The sequence below is a fragment of the Hyperolius riggenbachi genome, chromosome 8, assembly GCF_040937935.1.
Source record: "Hyperolius riggenbachi isolate aHypRig1 chromosome 8, aHypRig1.pri, whole genome shotgun sequence".
In the NCBI taxonomy this organism is placed as follows: Eukaryota; Metazoa; Chordata; class Amphibia; order Anura; family Hyperoliidae; genus Hyperolius; species Hyperolius riggenbachi.
The window spans coordinates 293,764,109-293,787,894 of record NC_090653.1 but is presented as its reverse complement, the minus strand read 5'-3'; the positions used below and the strand labels follow the sequence as shown (position 1 = coordinate 293,787,894).

Below are 23,786 nucleotides of genomic sequence, written 5' to 3'. Positions count from 1 at the left end.
TAATTAGTCGCATTAGAATATTTCCCGAGGGATGTTCAACCTCAGGTCTGTCATATTATAGTAACTGCCACTTCTCTTATTACATCTAATTGGAAAGTGGCCAACCAGATTTCATATTGACTACGGTTAATAGGAACCTGGTAATGGACCAAAAATTTAGGAGCAGATCTGCTAAGGAAGGGATACATTACAGACTTCCTGATTTCTGGTTAGAATTTCCAGTTCAATATACTAGATTTCATGTGAGGAGTTTCAAAAGAATGAGTTCTGATGATTAGCGTATTAACAATCACCATTGTTTTCTTTTTATAGTTGTTTTGTCTTTTGTTATTGTTATGGATGTATTATCTTCTCATTTCTCTCTTTTATGGATTGCTGGCTAAGCTGCTAGCCGGCCTACTGTCTCGGTTAAGTATTGCAATGTTGTCTGCCTTGTGTTCATTTCTTCTCATCCTCCTTTATGGTATAGAGTTTTAGCACATCCTATGTTTGAGGTAAAGCATTATTGGGGGCTTATTCTAGCCCACTGCTCCGAGCAGTCCATGGTTAGCTTTCTTTAGAGGTTGATTACCTGATACTATAGGTGGAGAACAACTCCTATGTGGATAATTCACAATATTACTTTAGGCAGAATGATGTCAATGCTCTTGATCACATGTCATTTTGTTGCTGGTATCATTATTTGCACAGTTTATTGTTTCATGGATATACTGTACATATCATATGCCACGTGTGTACATGTTATGCGTGTATTAATCTTTTATATTCTATAAAGATATAATGGGGAAAAAAATCAGTTAAAATGACATTTTGCTGTGGTACACAATACTATATAGCAAGCTCCGAGTTCTGCACACATTTTACATATTTTAAAGCAAACCTGTTGTCCAGAGCTGGATAAAGGGGGGCAGATGGAAGCACAAAGGGGGGCAGAGGTGGTACAGAGGGAACTAGTGAAGGCAAAGGGACACAGTGGGGGCAAAGGTGGAAAAGGGGTACACTGAGGGAACAGGGAGACAGAGGTGAAAGTGAGGAGGGCAGAGGTGGCACAGAGGGAGACACTGAGGGAACAAGGAGACAGAGGTGAAAGTGGGGAGGGCAGAGGTGGCACAGAGGAAGACACTGAGGGAACAGGGAGACAGAGGTGAAAGTGGGGCAGGCAGAGGTGGCACAGAGGGAGACACTGAGGGAACAGGAAGACAGAGGTGAAAGTGGGGAGGGCAGAGGTGGAACAGAGAGGGACACTGAGGGAACAGGGAGACAGAGGTGAAAGTGGGGAGGGCAGAGGTGGCACAGAGAGGGACACTGAGGGAACAAGGAGACAGAGGTGAAAGTGGGGAGGGCAGAGGTGGCACAGAGGGGTACACTGACGGAACAAGCAGACAGAGGTGAAAGTGGGGAGGGCAGAGGTGGCACAGAGGGGGACACTGAGGGAACAGGGAGACAGAGGTGAAAGTGGGGAGGGCAGAGGTGGCACAGAGAGAGACACTGACGGAACAGGGAGACAGAGGTGAAAGTGAGGAGGGCAGAGGTGGCACAGAGGGGTACCCTGACGGAACAGGGAGACAGAGGTGAAAGTGGGGAGAGCAGAGGTGGCACAGATGGGGACACTGAGGGAACAGGGAGACAGAGGTGAAAGTGGGGAGGGCAGAGGTGGAACAGAGAGGGACACTGAGGGAACCAGAAGACAGAGGTGAAAGTGGGGAGGGCAGAGGTGGCACAGAGAGGGACACTGAGGGAACCAGGAGACAGAGGTGAAAGTAGGGAGAGCAGAGGTGGCACAGAGGGGTACACTGAGGGAACAGGGAGACAGAGGTGAAAGTGGGGAGGGCAGAGGTGGAACAGAGAGGGACACTGAGGGAACCAGAAGACAGAGGTGAAAGTGGGGAGGGCAGAGGTGGAACAGAGAGGGACACTGAGGGAACCAGAAGACAGAGGTGAAAGTGGGGAGGGCAGAGGTGGCACAGAGGGGGACACTGAGGGAACAGGGAGACAGAGGTGAAAGTGGGGAGGGCAGAGGTGGCACAGAGGGGTACACTGAGGGAACAGGGAGACAGAGGTAAAAGTGGGGAGGGCAGAGGTGGAACAGAGAGGGACACTGAGGGAACCAGAAGACAGAGGTGAAAGTGGGGAGGGCTGAGGTGGAACAGAGAGGGACACTGAGGGAACCAGAAGACAGAGGTGAAAGTGGGGAGGGCAGAGATGGCACAGAGAGGGACACTGAGGGAACCAGGAGACAGAGGTGAAAGTAGGGAGAGCAGAGGTGGCACAGAGGGGTACACTGAGGGAACAGGGAGACAGAGGTGAAAGTGGGGAGGGCAGAGGTGGAACAGAGAGGGACACTGAGGGAACCAGAAGACAGAGGTGAAAGTGGGGAGGGCAGAGGTGGAACAGAGAGGGACACTGAGGGAACCAGAAGACAGAGGTGAAAGTGGGGAGGGCAGAGGTGGCACAGAGGGGGACACTGAGGGAACAGGGAGACAGAGGTGAAAGTGGGGAGGGCAGAGGTGGCACAGAGGGGTACACTGAGGGAACAGGGAGACAGAGGTGAAAGTGGGGAGGGCAGAGGTGGAACAGAGAGGGACACTGAGGGAACCAGAAGACAGAGGTGAAAGTGGGGAGGGCAGAGGTGGAACAGAGAGGGACACTGAGGGAACCAGAAGACAGAGGTGATAGTGGGGAGGGCAGAGGTGGCCCAGAGGGGGACACTGAGGGAACAGGGAGACAGAGGTGAAAGTGGGGAGGGCAGAGGTGGCACAGAGGGGTACACTGAGGGAACAGGGAGACAGAGGTGAAAGTGGAGAGGGCAGAGGTGGCACAGAGAGAGACACTGAGGGAAAAGGGAGACAGATGTGAAAGTGGGGAAAGCAGAGGTGACACAGAGGGAGACACTGAGGGAACAGGGAGACAGAGGTGAAAGTAGGGAGGGCAGAGGTGGCACAAAGGGGTACAGTGATGGAACAGGGAGACAGAGGTGAAAGTAGGGAGGGCAGAGGTGGCACAGAGGGGTACACTGAGGCAGGGCCGGGACGAGGCAGAGGCAGGACAGGCTGCAGCCTCTGAGCGCTTCCACTAGAGGGCGCATTCCTCTGCACTCTCCCTGCCGCGGCTGCCCCATTCTTTTGCCCTTTCCCCTCCTGCTCTATGATCTCTCCGAGTCCTCTGTTCTATATAGGTGGAAAAGGGGTACACTGAGGGAACAGGGAGACAGAGGTGAAAGTGAGGAGGGCAGAGGTGGCACAGAGGGAGACACTGAGGGAACAAGGAGACAGAGGTGAAAGTGGGGAGGGCAGAGGTGGCACAGAGGAAGACACTGAGGGAACAGGGAGACAGAGGTGAAAGTGGGGCAGGCAGAGGTGGCACAGAGGGAGACACTGAGGGAACAGGAAGACAGAGGTGAAAGTGGGGAGGGCAGAGGTGGAACAGAGAGGGACACTGAGGGAACAGGGAGACAGAGGTGAAAGTGGGGAGGGCAGAGGTGGCACAGAGAGGGACACTGAGGGAACAAGGAGACAGAGGTGAAAGTGGGGAGGGCAGAGGTGGCACAGAGGGGTACACTGACGGAACAAGCAGACAGAGGTGAAAGTGGGGAGGGCAGAGGTGGCACAGAGGGGGACACTGAGGGAACAGGGAGACAGAGGTGAAAGTGGGGAGGGCAGAGGTGGCACAGAGAGAGACACTGACGGAACAGGGAGACAGAGGTGAAAGTGAGGAGGGCAGAGGTGGCACAGAGGGGTACCCTGACGGAACAGGGAGACAGAGGTGAAAGTGGGGAGAGCAGAGGTGGCACAGATGGGGACACTGAGGGAACAGGGAGACAGAGGTGAAAGTGGGGAGGGCAGAGGTGGAACAGAGAGGGACACTGAGGGAACCAGAAGACAGAGGTGAAAGTGGGGAGGGCAGAGGTGGCACAGAGAGGGACACTGAGGGAACCAGGAGACAGAGGTGAAAGTAGGGAGAGCAGAGGTGGCACAGAGGGGTACACTGAGGGAACAGGGAGACAGAGGTGAAAGTGGGGAGGGCAGAGGTGGAACAGAGAGGGACACTGAGGGAACCAGAAGACAGAGGTGAAAGTGGGGAGGGCAGAGGTGGAACAGAGAGGGACACTGAGGGAACCAGAAGACAGAGGTGAAAGTGGGGAGGGCAGAGGTGGCACAGAGGGGGACACTGAGGGAACAGGGAGACAGAGGTAAAAGTGGGGAGGGCAGAGGTGGCACAGAGGGGTACACTGAGGGAACAGGGAGACAGAGGTAAAAGTGGGGAGGGCAGAGGTGGAACAGAGAGGGACACTGAGGGAACCAGAAGACAGAGGTGAAAGTGGGGAGGGCAGAGGTGGCACAGAGGGGGACACTGAGGGAACAAGGAGACAGAGGTGAAAGTGGGGAGGGCAGAGGTGGCACAGAGGGGGACACTGAGGGAACAAGGAGACAGAGGTGAAAGTGGGGAGGGCAGAGGTGGCACAGAGGGGTACACTGAGGGAACAGGGAGACAGAGGTGAAAGTGGGGAGGGCAGAGGTGGAACAGAGAGGGACACTGAGGGAACCAGAAGACAGAGGTGAAAGTGGGGAGGGCAGAGATGGCACAGAGAGGGACACTGAGGGAACCAGGAGACAGAGGTGAAAGTAGGGAGAGCAGAGGTGGCACAGAGGGGTACACTGAGGGAACAGGGAGACAGAGGTGAAAGTGGGGAGGGCAGAGGTGGAACAGAGAGGGACACTGAGGGAACCAGAAGACAGAGGTGAAAGTGGGGAGGGCAGAGGTGGAACAGAGAGGGACACTGAGGGAACCAGAAGACAGAGGTGAAAGTGGGGAGGGCAGAGGTGGCACAGAGGGGGACACTGAGGGAACAGGGAGACAGAGGTGAAAGTGGGGAGGGCAGAGGTGGCACAGAGGGGTACACTGAGGGAACAGGGAGACAGAGGTGAAAGTGGGGAGGGCAGAGGTGGAACAGAGAGGGACACTGAGGGAACCAGAAGACAGAGGTGAAAGTGGGGAGGGCAGAGGTGGAACAGAGAGGGACACTGAGGGAACCAGAAGACAGAGGTGATAGTGGGGAGGGCAGAGGTGGCCCAGAGGGGGACACTGAGGGAACAGGGAGACAGAGGTGAAAGTGGGGAGGGCAGAGGTGGCACAGAGGGGTACACTGAGGGAACAGGGAGACAGAGGTGAAAGTGGGGAGGGCAGAGGTGGCACAGAGAGAGACACTGAGGGAAAAGGGAGACAGATGTGAAAGTGGGGAAAGCAGAGGTGACACAGAGGGAGACACTGAGGGAACAGGGAGACAGAGGTGAAAGTAGGGAGGGCAGAGGTGGCACAAAGGGGTACAGTGATGGAACAGGGAGACAGAGGTGAAAGTAGGGAGGGCAGAGGTGGCACAGAGGGGTACACTGAGGCAGGGCCGGGACGAGGCAGAGGCAGGACAGGCTGCAGCCTCTGAGCGCTTCCACTAGAGGGCGCATTCCTCTGCACTCTCCCTGCCGCGGCTGCCCCATTCTTTTGCCCTTTCCCCTCCTGCTCTATGATCTCTCCGAGTCCTCTGTTCTATATAGGTGGAAAAGGGGTACACTGAGGGAACAGGGAGACAGAGGTGAAAGTGAGGAGGGCAGAGGTGGCACAGAGGGAGACACTGAGGGAACAAGGAGACAGAGGTGAAAGTGGGGAGGGCAGAGGTGGCACAGAGGAAGACACTGAGGGAACAGGGAGACAGAGGTGAAAGTGGGGCAGGCAGAGGTGGCACAGAGGGAGACACTGAGGGAACAGGAAGACAGAGGTGAAAGTGGGGAGGGCAGAGGTGGAACAGAGAGGGACACTGAGGGAACAGGGAGACAGAGGTGAAAGTGGGGAGGGCAGAGGTGGCACAGAGAGGGACACTGAGGGAACAAGGAGACAGAGGTGAAAGTGGGGAGGGCAGAGGTGGCACAGAGGGGTACACTGACGGAACAAGCAGACAGAGGTGAAAGTGGGGAGGGCAGAGGTGGCACAGAGGGGGACACTGAGGGAACAGGGAGACAGAGGTGAAAGTGGGGAGGGCAGAGGTGGCACAGAGAGAGACACTGACGGAACAGGGAGACAGAGGTGAAAGTGAGGAGGGCAGAGGTGGCACAGAGGGGTACCCTGACGGAACAGGGAGACAGAGGTGAAAGTGGGGAGAGCAGAGGTGGCACAGATGGGGACACTGAGGGAACAGGGAGACAGAGGTGAAAGTGGGGAGGGCAGAGGTGGAACAGAGAGGGACACTGAGGGAACCAGAAGACAGAGGTGAAAGTGGGGAGGGCAGAGGTGGCACAGAGAGGGACACTGAGGGAACCAGGAGACAGAGGTGAAAGTAGGGAGAGCAGAGGTGGCACAGAGGGGTACACTGAGGGAACAGGGAGACAGAGGTGAAAGTGGGGAGGGCAGAGGTGGAACAGAGAGGGACACTGAGGGAACCAGAAGACAGAGGTGAAAGTGGGGAGGGCAGAGGTGGAACAGAGAGGGACACTGAGGGAACCAGAAGACAGAGGTGAAAGTGGGGAGGGCAGAGGTGGCACAGAGGGGGACACTGAGGGAACAGGGAGACAGAGGTGAAAGTGGGGAGGGCAGAGGTGGCACAGAGGGGTACACTGAGGGAACAGGGAGACAGAGGTAAAAGTGGGGAGGGCAGAGGTGGAACAGAGAGGGACACTGAGGGAACCAGAAGACAGAGGTGAAAGTGGGGAGGGCAGAGGTGGCACAGAGGGGGACACTGAGGGAACAAGGAGACAGAGGTGAAAGTGGGGAGGGCAGAGGTGGCACAGAGGGGGACACTGAGGGAACAAGGAGACAGAGGTGAAAGTGGGGAGGGCAGAGGTGGCACAGAGGGGTACACTGAGGGAACAGGGAGACAGAGGTGAAAGTGGGGAGGGCAGAGGTGGAACAGAGAGGGACACTGAGGGAACCAGAAGACAGAGGTGAAAGTGGGGAGGGCAGAGATGGCACAGAGAGGGACACTGAGGGAACCAGGAGACAGAGGTGAAAGTAGGGAGAGCAGAGGTGGCACAGAGGGGTACACTGAGGGAACAGGGAGACAGAGGTGAAAGTGGGGAGGGCAGAGGTGGAACAGAGAGGGACACTGAGGGAACCAGAAGACAGAGGTGAAAGTGGGGAGGGCAGAGGTGGAACAGAGAGGGACACTGAGGGAACCAGAAGACAGAGGTGAAAGTGGGGAGGGCAGAGGTGGCACAGAGGGGGACACTGAGGGAACAGGGAGACAGAGGTGAAAGTGGGGAGGGCAGAGGTGGCACAGAGGGGTACACTGAGGGAACAGGGAGACAGAGGTGAAAGTGGGGAGGGCAGAGGTGGAACAGAGAGGGACACTGAGGGAACCAGAAGACAGAGGTGAAAGTGGGGAGGGCAGAGGTGGAACAGAGAGGGACACTGAGGGAACCAGAAGACAGAGGTGATAGTGGGGAGGGCAGAGGTGGCCCAGAGGGGGACACTGAGGGAACAGGGAGACAGAGGTGAAAGTGGGGAGGGCAGAGGTGGCACAGAGGGGTACACTGAGGGAACAGGGAGACAGAGGTGAAAGTGGGGAGGGCAGAGGTGGCACAGAGAGAGACACTGAGGGAAAAGGGAGACAGATGTGAAAGTGGGGAAAGCAGAGGTGACACAGAGGGAGACACTGAGGGAACAGGGAGACAGAGGTGAAAGTAGGGAGGGCAGAGGTGGCACAAAGGGGTACAGTGATGGAACAGGGAGACAGAGGTGAAAGTAGGGAGGGCAGAGGTGGCACAGAGGGGTACACTGAGGGAACAGGGAGACAGAGGTGAAAGTGGGGAGGGCAGAGGTGGAACAGAGAGGGACACTGAGGGAACCAGAAGACAGAGGTGAAAGTGGGGAGGGCAGAGGTGGAACAGAGAGGGACACTGAGGGAACAAGGAGACAGAGGTGAAAGTGGGGAGGGCAGAGGTGGCACAGAGGAAGACACTGAGGGAACAGGGAGACAGAGGTGAAAGTGGGGAGGGCAGAGGTGGCACAGAGAGGGACACTGAGGGAACAGGGAGACAGAGGTGAAAGTAGGGAGGGCAGAGGTGGCACAGAGGGGTACACTGACGGAACAAGGAGACAGAGGTGAAAGTAGGGAGGGCAGAGGTGGCACAGAGAGGGACACTGAGGCAACAGGGAGACAGAGGTGAAAGTGGGGAGGGCAGAGGTGGCCCAGAGGTACGGTGACTATACGTCCCGCTTTACCTGGGACAGGTCCCAGATTCAGGGTTCCCTGTCCCAGGCTGCGCTATGTCCCGGGAAATGTACCGCTTTTAGCCGTGGGAAGTCCCGGCCTCGAGACTCTGCCCACCGTCCATTGCATGAACTGGCCACCGGCGTCTAATAGATACTGCGCCTGTTCATAGCCCGCAGCCCTACTCCAGCCTGCATAGTCTCCCAGCAGGCAGAGCAGGGCTACGGGAAGATGGCGTCCGAAGCCCTGCACTGGAGACTATGTGTGTCTCCAGTACAGGGCTTCGGGCGCCATCTTCCCGTAGCCCTGCTATTCCATTCAGGGCGGGAGATATGCAGGAGCAAGATGGTCCGGGGAGCTGCACGCCAGAGGCCGGCCGGGAGAGGATACTTCTGTCAGGTGAGTAAATTCCTTTTTTTGCAGATGAAATGTTACCCACTGCATTATTTTCTGCTGAAATGTTGCAGACTGTGTTATTTTCTGCTGAAATGTTGCCCAAATTGCGTTTGTTGTCTGCTGAAATGTTGCCCAAATTGCGTTTATTTTCTGGTGAAATGTTACCCAAATTGCGTTTGTTGTCTGCTGAAATGTTGCCCAAATTGCGTTTATTTTCTGGTGAAATGCTGCCCAAATTGCTTTTGTTGTCTGCTGAAATGTTGCCCAAATTGCGTTTATTTTCTGGTGAAATGTTGCCCAAATTGCGTTTGTTGTCTGCTGAAATGTTGCCCAAATTGCGTTTATTTTCTGGTGAAATGTTGCCCAAATTGCATTTGTTTTCTGCTGAAATGTTGCCCACACTGCGTTTTTTTCTGGTGTAATGTTGCCCACATTGCGTTTATTTTCTGGTGTCGGGGTAACTGTTGCTGCATTTATTATTTAATGGTCATAGTTGGCTATATTTGCTGCTTTGGGGTTACGGTTACGCTCTGCCCATACAATGTCATGGCCACGCCCATTTTTCAGCCGCGGACACACCCCGGTCCCTCCCCCCTGTCCCAGGTTGGACCCAGAAAAATCTGGTCACTGTACACAGAGGGGGACACTGAGGGAACAGGGAGACAGAGGTGAAAGTGGGGAGGGCAGAGGTGGCACAGAGGGAGACACTGAGGGAACAGGAAGACAGAGGTGAAAGTGGGGAGGGCAGAGGTGGCACAGAGGGAGACACTGAGGGAACAGGAAGACAGAGGTGAAAGTGGGGAGGGCAGAGGTGGCACAGAGGGGGACACTGAGGGAACCAGGCGACAGAGGTAAAAAGTGGGGAGGGCAGAGGTGGCACAGAGGGAGACACTGAGGGAACAGGAGACAGAGGTGAAAGTGGGACACTGAAGACACAGGGCAGCACAAAGAAGGTACAGGGAACAGAGAAGGCACAGTGTTCCAACTTGAAAATTGATTCATGTTAAAACTAAACCTACAGTCCCTATTTTGATTAACCAGGGACTACCTGTATTCATTATATTGTTGAAAAAGTCTGTTCACTGTAATATAAAAATGGTAATATTCAACATATTGGTGAAAAAGCTGTAATATAAATATGGTAATATCCCTTATAGTGTTGAAAAAGTCTGTTTACTGTAATATACTGTAAATATGGTAATATTCATTGTATTTGTGGAAAAGTCTATTTACTGTAATATAAGAATGGTATTATTTATTATATTGGTGAAAAAGTCTAGTTACTGTAATATTAATAAGGTAATATTCATTTTTGGGAGAAAAAGCCTATTGCATGTAATATAAATATGGTAATATTCATTATATTGTTGAAAAAGTCCATTTACTGTATTATATACCGTATTTTTCGGACCATAAGACGCACTTTTTCTCCCCCAAAAATGGGGGGAAAAAGTCAGTGCGACGCTCATCCAGATTCCGCATATCCGGGTAACCCGGATATCCAACCATTTTTATGCTATCCAGATCAGATTCCGGATCCCGGATAGGTATAGAAATCCGCATAGCTATCTGCGGATAGTTTGACGCATGACCCGGATATCCGGATCCGAAATACTGTAACTAAGGTGATGACGTCCTGGACCCAATCAGAGGGCTCCCAGCAGAAGCCCTAGCAACCAATCACAGAGGGGAACACTGGCCAGCCCCCTGTATGATAAGGAGGGCTGCCATGATGAGACAGATCGTCCTGGCTTGCTGAATGCTCACTGAGGGCTCTTTCACACCACAGGCAGCAGAGAAAAGGCAAAACGCTGCGTTTTGGCTGCTGGCGGTTTCAAGGCGTTTTTAAGGCGTTTTAATGCCCATACATTAGTATCAATTGTAATGAGAAACGCCGCGGTAGGCCCAGAAAAAGCGCCTGGGAGCGTTGAAACGCAACGCTCCAAAACGCGGCGTTAAGTGTGAATGTTAAAATGAAAGTCTATGGACTTTCCTTTTACCTAGGAAAACGCCAACTTCGGCCGTGGCGTTAAAACGCCGAAAAAGTCCTCTGGTGTGAAAGGGCCCTGAGAGACATGCTGCAGTGCTAGTGTCCTAGCAGGGGGGCTGTACACAGTTATAAACCTAAAGCTGTTCAGTGATTGACCCCTTCACTACTCTATAGTAATCGTTAATTAGCTAGATTGATGTCTCATAGTGTGACAGTTAGAGTGTGTGCTGCAGTGCTCCTGGGCCTAGGGCTTTACACACTGATAAGCTCAGTGATTAACCCCTTCACTATCACTACACTATTGTTAATTCATTAATGTGTTAGTGTGCACTAGTGTCTTCTCCTCTGCTGTCTGACTGTCACACGGCACTTGCCAAATGCCACGTGACACTTGCCAAGTGCCACGTGACTAGTGGCAAGTGACACGTGCCAAGTGCCACGTGATACTTGGCAAGTGCCACATGCCACATCCGGCATGCTCCTGGCACACGTTACACCTGCTGCTGCTGCATTGCCCTGTTCCTGCTACCTGTGCAGCTCCCACCACCAGGCCAGGGTGCCACAGGCCACTGATACCACCTATATTTAACACAATTGCTGCATAATTTTTTGGAGGTGTCTTGGCTGAAAACCGTCATGTCCCAGTTGTGCGGTTGGACTTTGGACACAATGTGGGCTGCATGACCACTGTCTGGAACCTAGGCCTAATGTTAATTGACAGGCATTTTTTTTTTGGGGGGGGGGGGGGGGATTTTAAGTCCCCACATCATCAATTAGTGTTCCCATTTGCAAAATAATGATGATACATGCTTCATTTACCCTAAAAACACCTTTTAAAGCTATTGAAAGGGCACTTCCAATTTTTCTATCCAGATATCCGAATAGCCGGATATTTGCGGATAATGCGACTGGATAGCCGCGTTCACGCAGATATCTAAAAGGCCAGATTCGGATATCCGAACCGGATCCAGATAGCTAGGTGTCTGGATCTGGATCAATTCGGATTTTAAAAAGCACTATCCGAGCATCCCTGGTCTTATGGTCCGAAGGTCTGTCATGTGCCCCACCCCATAAGCTATTACCCATAGAGGGCTGCGCTCTGCCTGTCTCCAGACGGTGATCATGGTTCTCTGCCTGTCCTCTGCTCCATTTCCACCACTCAAGTCCTCTGTGGTCTCCATCCTTCCTGATTATGTGCCGCTGTGCATAACCCCGGAGTGACTGCAATGCAAGCAGAAAAGGAGGATAGAGTTCACCACCAGTGTGACCTCTGATGCAGGGAGGAGGACTGAGTGCGCCGCCAGCGTGACCCCCGATGCTGGAAGAAGATGGACCATGTGCTCCCCCAGTGTGACCCCGATGAGGGGAGAGGATAGAAGCATGTGCCCCCAGCGCGACCCCCGATGCGGGGAGATGAAAGACCAAGTGCGTCACTAGTGTGATCCTTGTACAGGCAGGGAGATGGAGGACCGAGCACGCTGCAGCTGCTGGAATACAGACTACAGCAGCTGATTTCTGGGATCCAGCTGTGTAGCAGAGCTCCTCTGCCCTGTCTGCTCCAAACAGCCAATGCACCCTGGACATTCCCGGGAGCTTGCACTTGCTCTGGACTGCCCCAGATCTCACATGACTTGATGTTCCTGGACAGTGAAGGTTTTCCACAGAGGTGCACTGGCCTCCAAGATGGCACTGGGACGCTCACAGGGCAGCCAGAGAGGTTCACAGTCTGGTGAGTAGGACACAGCATAGAAGAGGAGACTGCCCTACTTGCTGATCCATATGTGTTAGAAGGTGGATGCCAAGATGGAGCTACTAACCCAGATACTGCACAGGACCCCTACAATAGGCAAATAGTGGAGGCAGCTGTGAAGAAGATGACTCCGGCTGGAGATGGAGGAGGAGCAGATAGAGGATTTGAAGTGCAACCGCTGGATAGGTAAGGGCTTCTGAACTTGAAGTGTAGTGTAGTTAATTTAGCTGGTGGGGTAGCAGGGGTTAGTTTTGGGTAGTTAGTGAAGCTAGTGGGGCAACAGGGGTTAATATAGCTTAGATAGAGACAGAAGGGGGGGGGGGGGGGGGGCAGGGACGCCACAAGACGCCCCTGCACCATGAACGCACCAGGTTTAGAATATTCTATTTTTCCCTGATTTTTGTCCTCTAAACCTAAGTACGTCTTATCGTCCGGAGCGTCTTATGGTCCAAAAAATATGGTAGTAATATTCATAATATTGGTGAACAAGTCAATTTACTGTAATACAAAAATTGGCAATATCTATTATATTAGTGAAAATATCTGTTTACTGTAAAAAAAAAGTTAATTATATTGGTGAAAAGGTTTATTTACTGTAATATAATTATGGTAATATTCATTATATTAAAAATAAAGTACGGTATATTTACTGTAATGTAAATAAGGCAATATTATATAGATGTAAAAGTCTAGTTACTGTAAAATAAATATGGTAATATCCATTATATTGTTAAAAAAGCATATTTTCTGCAATAAAATATGATAATCTCCACTATATTGGGGAAAAGTCTGTTTACTTTAATATAAACATGATAATATTAATTATATTGGTCTAGTTACTGTAATATAAATATGGTTGATACATGCATTATATTGGTGAAAAAAATCTAGTTACTGTAATATAAGTATGTTAATATTCATTATATTAGTGAAAAAGTGTGTTTACTGTAATGTTAATATGATATTTATTATATTGGAGAAAACGTCTAGTTACTGTAATATAAATATGGTAATATTCATTATATTGGTAAAAAGTCTATTTACTGTAATATTAATATGGTAATATTCATTATATGGGTGAAAAAGTCTATTCACATAATATAAATATAGTAATATTCATAATAATGGTGAAAGTCTATTTATTGTAATAAAAAAAATGGTAATAACCATTATATTGGTGAAAATATCTATAAACTGTAATAAAAAAACGAATAATTATATTGGTGAAAAAAAGTTATTTACTGTACTATCAATATGGTAATAATTATTATATTGATGAATAAATCTATTAATTGTTACATAGATATAGTAAGATTTAGAATATTGGTGAAAAAGTCAATTTACTGTAATATAAAAATTGGTAAAATCCATTATATTGGTGAAAATATCTATTTACTGTAATACAAAATGGTAATATTAATTGTATTGGTGAAAAAGTTTATTTACTGTACTATAAATATGGTAACAAATATTATATTGATGAAAAAGTATATTCCCTGTAATACAAACATAGTAATATTCATAATAGTGAAAAAGTCAATTTACTGTAATATAAAATGTGGCAATATTCGTTTTATTGGTGAAAATATCTATTTACTGTAATAAAAAAATGGTAATATTAATTATGTTAGTGAAAAAGTTTATTTGCTGTAATATAAATATGGTAATACTTATTATATTGATGAACAAGTCTATTCACTGTAATATAAATATGGTAATATTAATTACATTGGTAAAAAAAAAAAGTCTGTTTACTGTAATGTAAATATAATAATATAAATATATTGGAGAAAAAGTCCAATTACTGTAGTATACATATGGTAATATATTCATTATATCTGTAAAAAAATTATATCTACTGTAATATTAATATGGTAATATTCATTTTTAGTTAAATAATTTATTAATATAAATATAGTAATATTCAAAATGTTAGTAAAAAAGTCTAGTTACTTTAAAATAAATATGACATTATTCATTATATTGGAGAACAAGTCTATTATATTATAATAAATATGGTAGTATTCCTTATATTGAAAACTATCCGATTGCCCGGCATTGCCCGGGTATGTATTTGGCTGTAGTCGGCTCCACCCACTTTTTCTAACCCTAACACACAATTACTCAATGACCAAGTTTGTGAGCTTTGCGGTCTTTGGTATCAATAATTTGCATTGAAATGAAAAAATTTGATTGGCTGTTTGTGGCTCCACACCCTTTTCTGAATTTGAACCCCAGTCACCCAATGACTCACTGTACCAGGTTTGAGGCCTGTGCCATTAACAGTTCAAGAATGGCAGCAATTAAATATTCCCCTTGAAAATCAATAGGTGAAGTTTGATACACGTTTGTAGGCTCCACCCACTTTTCTGAATATTAATCCCAGTCACCCAGTGACCAACTGTGCGAAGTTTAAAAACCCTGCCATTAACAGTGTAAAAATGGCTGCAGTTTACATTTTCCCAGTGAAATTTGTATTTGTCTCCACCCACTGATGACCCGGCGTTGCCCGGGTATGTATTTGACTGGTGTTGGCTCTGCCCACTTTCTAACCCTAATGCACAAACACTCAATGACCAAGTTTGTGAGCTTTGGGGTCCTTGGCATCAATAATTTGTATATTCCCATAGAAATTAAACAAATCAGATAGGCTGTTTGTAGCTCTGCCTCTCTCCAGCATTAGAACCCCAGTCACCCAATGACCAACTGTAGCAGGTTTGAAGCATCTGCTATTAACAGTGTAAAAATGGCAGCAATTTAAATATTCCACTTGAAAATCAACAGGTGAATTTTGATTGGCTATTATAGGCTCCACCCACTCCCCTGAATATTAATCTCAGTCACTCAGTGACCATCTGGGCAAAGTTTGGGAACCCTCCCAGTAACAGTGTAAGAAGGGCTGCAGTTTACACTTTCCCAGTGAAATTTGTTTGTGGCTCCACCTACTTTTTGTAACCTGGACACAAAGGCACTACTACATGACCAAGTTTGTGAGTTTTGGGGTCCTTGCCATCAATAATTTGTATTTTCCCATGAAATGAAACAAATCTGATTCACTGTTTGTGGCTCTGTCCCTTTTCTGAATTTCAACCCCAGTGACCCAATGACCAACTGTACCAGGTTTGAGGAAGAAATGGTTGTTTGACCTCTGTACTCGACAGAGGGAGCGATCTTGGCAATACCGATGTAAAGTATAGACAAAGGCTATCATTCATAAAGCATTTCCGCATGCGGAAATGCTTAAAACAGCTGACTTTACCGAACACTCGGCAAAGTCAGCATTCATAAAGGCTCTTTCCGCATGAAAAAATGACACTACCGAGCAGAGCGATAAATCACCGCCTTGTGCGGTGATTATCGGTACAAATGTAGCAAACCAAGTTTGTGCCTAGATTACTCCACGCAGCTCTGTATGCTTTACACTTGTAAGCCACAGGCTGCAGGAGCTCTTAGAGCCAGGAGCTGGCTGTTTGTGTGAGGGGTAATGGCTAAGAGAAACTCCACTCTGCGTGTCTTGCACAAGCAAGCAGCAGGCACCTGGAGGTAAGTTTGTGAGCTGACAAGCAAGTGCGTGGTAGAAAGGATAAAAGGTGGCTGCTGTGTAGTGTAGTTAAACGTATTTATTCTAATAAACAGCTCCTGGCTCTAAGAGCTCCTGCAGCCTGTGGCTTACAAGTGTAAAGCATACAGAGCTGTGTGAAGTAATCTAGGTACAAACTTGGTCCCTCCTGCACATCCAAGACACCTCTGTGCAGACACTCCTATGCTTAAATGCGGCCGCCTATAGCGGTAGGTAGCATCTGCGAGGAGTGGAAATACATCTGATCCAGGACTGAAGCTCAGTAGACGGAGGAGCATATGTACCAGGTTTGAGGCTTGTGCCATTAACAGTGCAAGATTGGCAGCAATTTTAATATTCTCCTTGAAAAGTGACATGGTATTTTTTGATTGGCATTTTTAGGCTCCACCCACTTTTCTGAATATTAATCCCAGTCACCCAGTAACCAGCTAAGTTTGAGAACCCTGCCATTAACAGTGAAGAAGGGCTCCCGTTTACAATTTCCCAGAAAAATCTGTTTTTATCTCCACCCACTTTTTGTAACCTTGACACACAGTCACTACTCAATGACCAAGTTTGTGAGCTTTTGGGTTCCTGGCATCAAAATTGTGCTAATGGAAGCAGTTTATCCAGCAAAGAAATCTGGCTTTTTTTTTGGCTCTGCCCCTTTACTGAATTTGAACCCCAGACACTTAACGACCGACTGTAGGAGGTTTGAGGCCTCTGCTATTAACAGTGTGAGAATGGCTGCAGTTTTAATATTCCCCTTGAAAATCAATAGGTGAATTTTGATTGGTTCTTGTAGGCTCCACCTACTTTTCCGAATATTAATCCTAGTCACCCAGTGACCAACTGTGTGAAGTTTGAGAACCCTCCCATTAACAGTGTAAGAAAAGCTGCAGTTTACATTTTCCCATGTAAAAAGTTAGTTGTTTTTGGCTCCGCCCACTATTTCTAATCTTGACATACAATCACTTAATGACCAAGTTTATGAGCTTTGGGGTCCTTAGCATCAATAAGTTGCATTTTACCATTGAAATTAAACAAATCTGATTGGCTGTTTTTGGCTCGCTCCCTTCAGAATTTAAACCCCAGTCTCCCAGTGACTGACTGTAGCAGATTTTAGGCCTCTGCCATTAAGAGTGCATGAATGGCAGCAATGTAAATATTCCCCTTGAAAATCAATAGGTACATTTTGATTGGCTGTTGTAGGCTCCACCCACATTTCTGAATATTCATCCCAGTCACCCAGTGGTCAATTGTGTAAAGTTTGGGAACCCTGCCATGTTAAAAATGTAGTTGTTGGCACCGCCCACTTTTTCTAACCTTGACATACAGTCAATTAATTATCAAGTTTATCAGCTTTGGGGTCCATTGAAAAATAAACAAATCTGGCTGTTTGTGGCTCTGCCCCCTTTCTGAATTTGGACCCTAGTGACCAACTGACCAACTGTACCAGGTTTGAGGCATCTGCTTTTAACAGTATAAGAGAATGGTAGCATCTTAAATATTCCCTTTGAAAATCAAAAGGTGAATTTTTATTGGCTGTTGTAGGCTCCACCCACCTTCCAAAATCTTAATCTCAGTCACCCAATGACCAACTGTGCAACATTTGAGAACCCTGCCATTAACGGTGTAAGAATGGCTGCAGTTTATATTTTCCCAGTAAAAGTTGTTTTGGCTCCGCCCACTTTGTGTAACCTTGACACACAGTCACTCAATGGCCAAGTGTGTGAGCTTTCAGGTTCCTGGCATCAAAAATGTGTGAACGGAAGCAGTTTATCCACCAAGGAAATCTGATTGGCTGTATGTGGCCCCGCCCCTTTAGTGAATTTGGACCCCAGTCACCCAATGACCGACTGTAGCAAGTTTGAAGCCTCTGCCATTAAAAGTGTAAGAATAGCAGCAGTTTAAATATTCCCCTTGAAAATCAATAGGTGCATTTTCAGAATCAGAATCAGAATCAGAATCATATTTATTTCGCTAAGTACAGCAAGGACTGTATTCGGAATTATTTGTGGTACACATGGCATAGACATAGTAAACATAGTACAGGAAAACAAGACGCACAACACAGACAAATTTTAGAACAGCAGTAATGGTATACATGACAGTCCTGGGTCAGCCGTGCAGGAGCAGATCTAATAAATTGTTAATTAATAATAATGATGATGATGGGGGTGGCCCCCCACTAAGGTGTGCCAGTAGGCAGGCCTGGCAGAGGGAGGTTGGAGTTCAGCAGCCGGCCAGGACCAGCTGAGAGACCACGCTGGGGCATGCCGGTAGGCGGGCCTGGCAGGGGGAGGTTGTTGTTCAGCAGCCGAACCGCCTGGGGGAAGAAGGTGTTCTTCCGTCTGGTGGTTTTGCATGCTATAGTCCTGTAGCGTCGGCCCAGTGGGAGGAGCTTGAAGTAGCGACTGCCTGGGTGGGAGGGATCACGAGATATCACAGAGGCCCTCTTCATCATCCTAGCAGAGTGGAGAAGATCAAGAGGTGGGAGAGGAGACCCGATGATTCTCTCTGCATCAGCTATGACTCTCTGTAGTTTGTGTTTCTCCCTGGCCGTTGCGCCCGCGTACCAGACAATGGCCTCAATTCATTAAGCTTATCTCCTGTATTTAATAACTCTTCTAGAGTTGTTACCATGGTGATAAGGCATGTAGTATTCAGGAAACATTTTACCTCAGGCACACCTAAAGTTAACTCTTCTGTCTTTAAGTTAACTCTTTAATCCTTAAAATAACTCCAGAGTTAAAGACAGGCTGTTCATTAACTGCATGTGAAAATAACTAGAGGAGGTAACTTAACTACAGAGGAGGTAAATTAACTACAGAGGAGGTAAATTAACTACAGAAGAGGTAACGTAAGGAATGAAGAGATAAGATAACTCTCTTACTAGTGGAGGTAAGTTTTCTCTTGCCTTATTATCTCCAGCATGATCTTAGTGAATTGAGGCCAATGACTGAGGAGCAGAGGATGGATTCTATAGTGGCAGTATAGAAGCTGGTCAGTAGTTCCCTGGGCATGCCCAATCTCTTCAGTTGACGCAGGAAGAACAACCTCTGCTGAGATTTCTTCTGAATTTTGGAGGTGTTCTGCCCCCACTACAGGTCGTTGGTGAGAGTCGTGCAGAGGAACCGTACAGATGACACCCTCGAGACTTCGGTACGCCCAATAAGGACAGGTGGGAGGGGGGTAGGGTTCCTTCTGAAGTCTACAACTAGTTCAACAGTCTTTGCAGCGTTGAGTACTAGCTTGTTGTCTCTGCACCAGTTACAGATTCTCTCGACTTCGCTGCGATACTCATTCTCTCCGTTGCTGCCAATTAGGCCGATGATAGTGGTGTCATCTGCAAATTTGATGACTTTCACAGAGTCCACGGATGATATGCAATTGTTGGTATAGAGGGAGAACAATAGTGGTGACAGTACTCAACCTTGTGGAGCCCCTGTATTGGTGGTTCTAACGCTGGAGTAGCAGTTGCCGAGCTTCACCTGTTGCGTTCTGTTTGTCAGGAAGTCCTTGATCCATGCTCGAAGGGTGGGGTCTACTCCGAGCTGCACCAGATTGGAGAGCAGGATGTCTGGGCAGATCGTGTTGATTGGCTGTTGAAGGCTCCACCCACTTTCTTGAATCTTAATCGCATTCACCCAGTGACCAAGGGTGGCAAGTTTGAGAACCCTGCGATTAACAGTCTAAGAATGGCTGCAGTTTACATTTTCCCATTTAAAATAAACGGCTGAAATTTGATTGGCTGTATTATGCTCTGCCCACTTTTCCTGGATTTGTAACCTCGGTCACCAAGTGACCAACTGTGCCAAATGTGGGGACTCTGGCTTGATTACTGTGAGAATGGCAGCCTTTTACATTTTTTCCATTGACATGAATGGGTGAAATCTGATTTGCTGTTTGTAGCTCCGCCCGGGTGTGCAGGGGGGACGCGAGACCCCCAGAACATATCATCCCAGGTAGTAAAGGATCTGTATACCAAGTTGCATTCAAATCGGTAAAGCCGTTTTCACGTGACAGACAGACAGACAGACAGAGACAGACAGAGACAGACAGAGACAGACACAGACAGACACACACACACACACACACACGATTTTATATTTATAGATAAAGTTTATTTACTGTAATATAAATATGATAATATTCATTATATTGGTGAATAATGAATAAAAAAAATTGTGATAATACTTACGTTTTTTGGCACATATGTAAATATGATAAACAAGACAATGGTGATATTTCTTTCACATTTATCTAGAGGCCCCCCAGGTGTGTGGAGACAGTAGAATTATCTCTGCATTACTACAATACATATAAAATGCCCTCGTATGACTTACGATCCATCCACCTCCATCCGTCTCCATGTCACACATTACACGCAATGGCTGTCCCTCTGGATATATGTAATACCACCCCGTAAGGCTTCGGCCTGAGTCCATGAGATCTCTACAGTTTCTTGGACCTGCCAGACAGACAACATTCATATTGTATATTTCTATGAAACTTCTCATATATTCAGATCATATGCAACCAAAAATGAACAAGACATCTTTCTCTATTGTAGATGTTTTGTCTCTTAAATGGCGACTTGTTCCGGCAGAACTAAAGAACTGAAGATTGCAGACCAGCAGCCATGTGGTTATTGGGGATCAGATGCCACTGCAGCATCATAGTTGCTAAGCAACACTGCAGCTACTCACTGCTATCCATGGTTACCTTGGCACTGTCTCAGTCAGTTGTGTAGAAGCTGGAACACTACATGATGTTGTGGGACACACATGCTATTGAACCACCCAGGTTTCTTCCAGCATGTCTGGGAGGCTGAGTGGACATGGAATGGCCGGGGTAGGGGGGTGGAGGAGTAGCACATGGGTGTCTCAGTATTATGTTGTTGGAGGACCTTGTCCTGGTACAAACGCACCAACTCACCCAATCCCATTACCCAGCTTCAGGCCACAATATTTCATCCCATAGTCATGTTATGTCAGATTAGGATTCTGCAAGTCAAATCCCTGTTTTAAAAATCTGATGATGTGACCTGAAGGAGTTCAGCTGAAGGAGCTAACAGCAGGTTCTATGGACAAGGCTGCTCTTCTCAACTCTCTGATGCTGGTGAAAGAGGGTGGGGTGCAGATGCAAGGCACTTAGAAGATGAAAGCCTCTAGTTCTCCAAGTCTGTTCTGCAGGAAATGGCTGGTAAAGGGGATCATGGTCAGGTAAAGTGTAGTAGCTTCTGCACAGGTTAGAACAACCTCTGCCACTAATGGCCCATACTCACGAGGGACTTTTGTCGCCTCAACACGCGGCGCGCGCGTGTTGCGGCGACAGGTCGCCCGTGAGTATGGGCCGTCGCACGCGCGCGCGCCCCCGAACTGTCGCCCGTCGCTATGTCGCCATGCGATTGAAACTTTCAATCGCATGGCGACAGTCGCCGCTGCCCCCCCGCCGCAACTGTCGCTAGTCCGCGTGAGTACGCGGACTAGCGACAGCAACCTCCATTGAGGTTCACAGACCTTCCGGTGAGCTTCCGGCGGGGGGAGGAGGAACGTCAGCGACAGCTTCCGCCTTGCCGCTGGTCCCTCTTCCGCATGTGTACGCGGAGGGACCTGGCGAGAAGCTGTCGCCGGCCTGTCGCCCACACGCTCACGTGTGTTGGCGACAGGCGAGTTTTGCAGCCCGTGAGTACGGGCCATAAGGGCTGACAGGAAGACATCAGAGCCTGGATTGGGGCTGGTATTATTGCTGACCACTTTCTATCATGTTAATCCTCTGGTTGCAGAGGCTACCCAGAAATAAACTTGTGGATGAGGAAAGGCAGAGGAAAGCTGGATCTAATCTGTACTTTCACTGCAGAAATCTTCTGTCCAGAGCACCAGCCAACAGAAAACCAACATTTCAAGTGATATTTCTATTTTAAAGTACCATTTTACTCCTCTTTCATATAATGAAATGTCATATTTCAGTCTTAATTTCTCACCTTCACCGGGATTTCCTGCCGGACCTGCAACAGAACAATCACAGTATTTTGTAAGGTTATTGTTGATGCCACACAAATCTTTATGTTGTTATCATAAATGCGAGAAGCTGCAAAAATCACACAGCTTCATTCTGTACAACTGCACTGCTCCACTGTGATCAGCAGGCCAGAAGGTGTGACCAGCAGGAGAGGGGGTGTGACCAGCAGGCCAGGAGGTGTGACCAGCAGGAGAGGGGGTGTGACCAGCAGGCCAGGAGGTGTGACCAGCAGGAGAGGGGAATAAAACAAAGAAACCGAGAGCCCGGTATAGTGTAGTACGTATTAGAACCAGAAGTAGAATTGACAAGTAAGTAATATATTCACAAACATGGGTTACCACATAGGCAACCACTGTATAGGCAGGTGGGGAGATTAGACCTGTCCTCACTCAGGATTAAGATGTCGCTCTCTGTAGAAGGAAAAGAGGGTATATCACCCTTCCACCAGGGTGGAAACTCTGATGCTAAGCTGTGCAGAGGCGCCAAAAGAATAAAAGTATACTAAAAAGTTTAAAATATTCGGGTGGCGGTGGTGGACCGGTCACTCCAAAAAGGACACGAACTTTGTCACTTGAGGAACAGACAATTTAATTTAATACTTGTTATATAATTAATGTATGTATATATGGATATGTTCGATAAAGATCTTGATCGAGATGGATCCATCAATCAATAATGAAGTCTTTGTTACCATAATTAATGATCAAGTCGAATATATGGGTGTATATGTATATTCGTTTGTAAACTGTCCCTCGTCCTCAATTGAAAGGACTTTCAGAGGATTTAGCTGAAGTATTCCCCTCCCCCGTGTAGCTTGAGACACTGACACTGGCAGGTTATTTCCAGTAATAGAATTTGACCTTTTGGGCAGAAAAAGACAGAGATGGCCGAAGCAGTTGTTGGCTGCCTGTCATCATAGTGCTATAGCTTGAAAAGGCAATTCAATGACGAAGTATTACGTATTTGCTATCCTTATGAATATTCATGAATATGAATCTCATGAGATCAGCAGTTGCTATTTAGTATAGTAGGAGGAGGAGTGTACTATCTTGTCTAATTACACTGCCTAATTAGGAATATTGCCTACAGAGGATTCTGGATTTTGTATCAGCTGCTGAGGTATTTAAATCAGGAGGAGGGCACACTTCGTGACACACATTCACACATACAGAAAGAACACGCTGTCATCTTACATTGACACTCCACGTGTCACCAAAGAAGATCTTATACTACAGAAGAGACTTAAACCTATTATATTTTTAATCTTTTTATTGTTTGAAATTACTTATAACTACTTTTGTTTTGCTGTGAAGACTTGTAATCATTGACTTTATATTCTGAAGAAATAGTGAGTATTAAAACCCCTCACTTAAAAATCCTTTTCAGTCTATTTTTGAATATCATCAAGACGCATGTATTGAAAACATTATTTATGAACCTTCAACTTATTTCAGTACTCCACAATTAATTCGCAACGCGTTTCACGGGCACAATCCCGCTTCATCAGGCAATAGACATACGGAGTATCACTATAAAAAACGACAGAGATGGAAGCATTTTTGTCAGTGATCCCTAGCGCGACACAGTCCTTCTTTTTCCCTGATATTCCTTCTTGTTATGCAATCCAGATTAGATCACCGCCACCACACCCGATTAAAATACGACTCACCCTCTGAGAAGACCAACAGTATGGTCTAATGCCACCTTGGGGTTATTCCCTGGCCACCCCCGACCAATCGAGCTGTTTGCTTCTTGCAAGTATTGGAACCTCCGCAACAGGGTCACTGATTCTCCAAAATTCCCCACTCTAGGTTTTCCTCTTCATATATCCTTACATGCAACCTCCCAAAAAGAGGCACAACATAGC

General features: G+C 47.7%; 1 protein-coding gene across 3 annotated transcripts in view; it reads right to left on the bottom strand.

Moving 5' to 3' along the window:
- Nucleotides 1–23,786, bottom strand: part of LOC137527988 (ficolin-1-B-like) — a 168,034-nt gene that overhangs the window by 33,042 nt on the left and 111,206 nt on the right. For 2 of the 3 annotated variants that reach the window (XM_068249153.1, XM_068249155.1), the window contains 2 exons: nucleotides 21,882–21,905; nucleotides 20,242–20,366 (listed from right to left, as the gene is read on the bottom strand). In XM_068249153.1, coding sequence (XP_068105254.1) covers nucleotides 20,242–20,366; nucleotides 21,882–21,905 — 149 coding nt within the window. The remainder of the gene's footprint in view (nucleotides 1–20,241; nucleotides 20,367–21,881; nucleotides 21,906–23,786) is intronic. The other variant, XM_068249154.1, reaches the window with a different exon arrangement.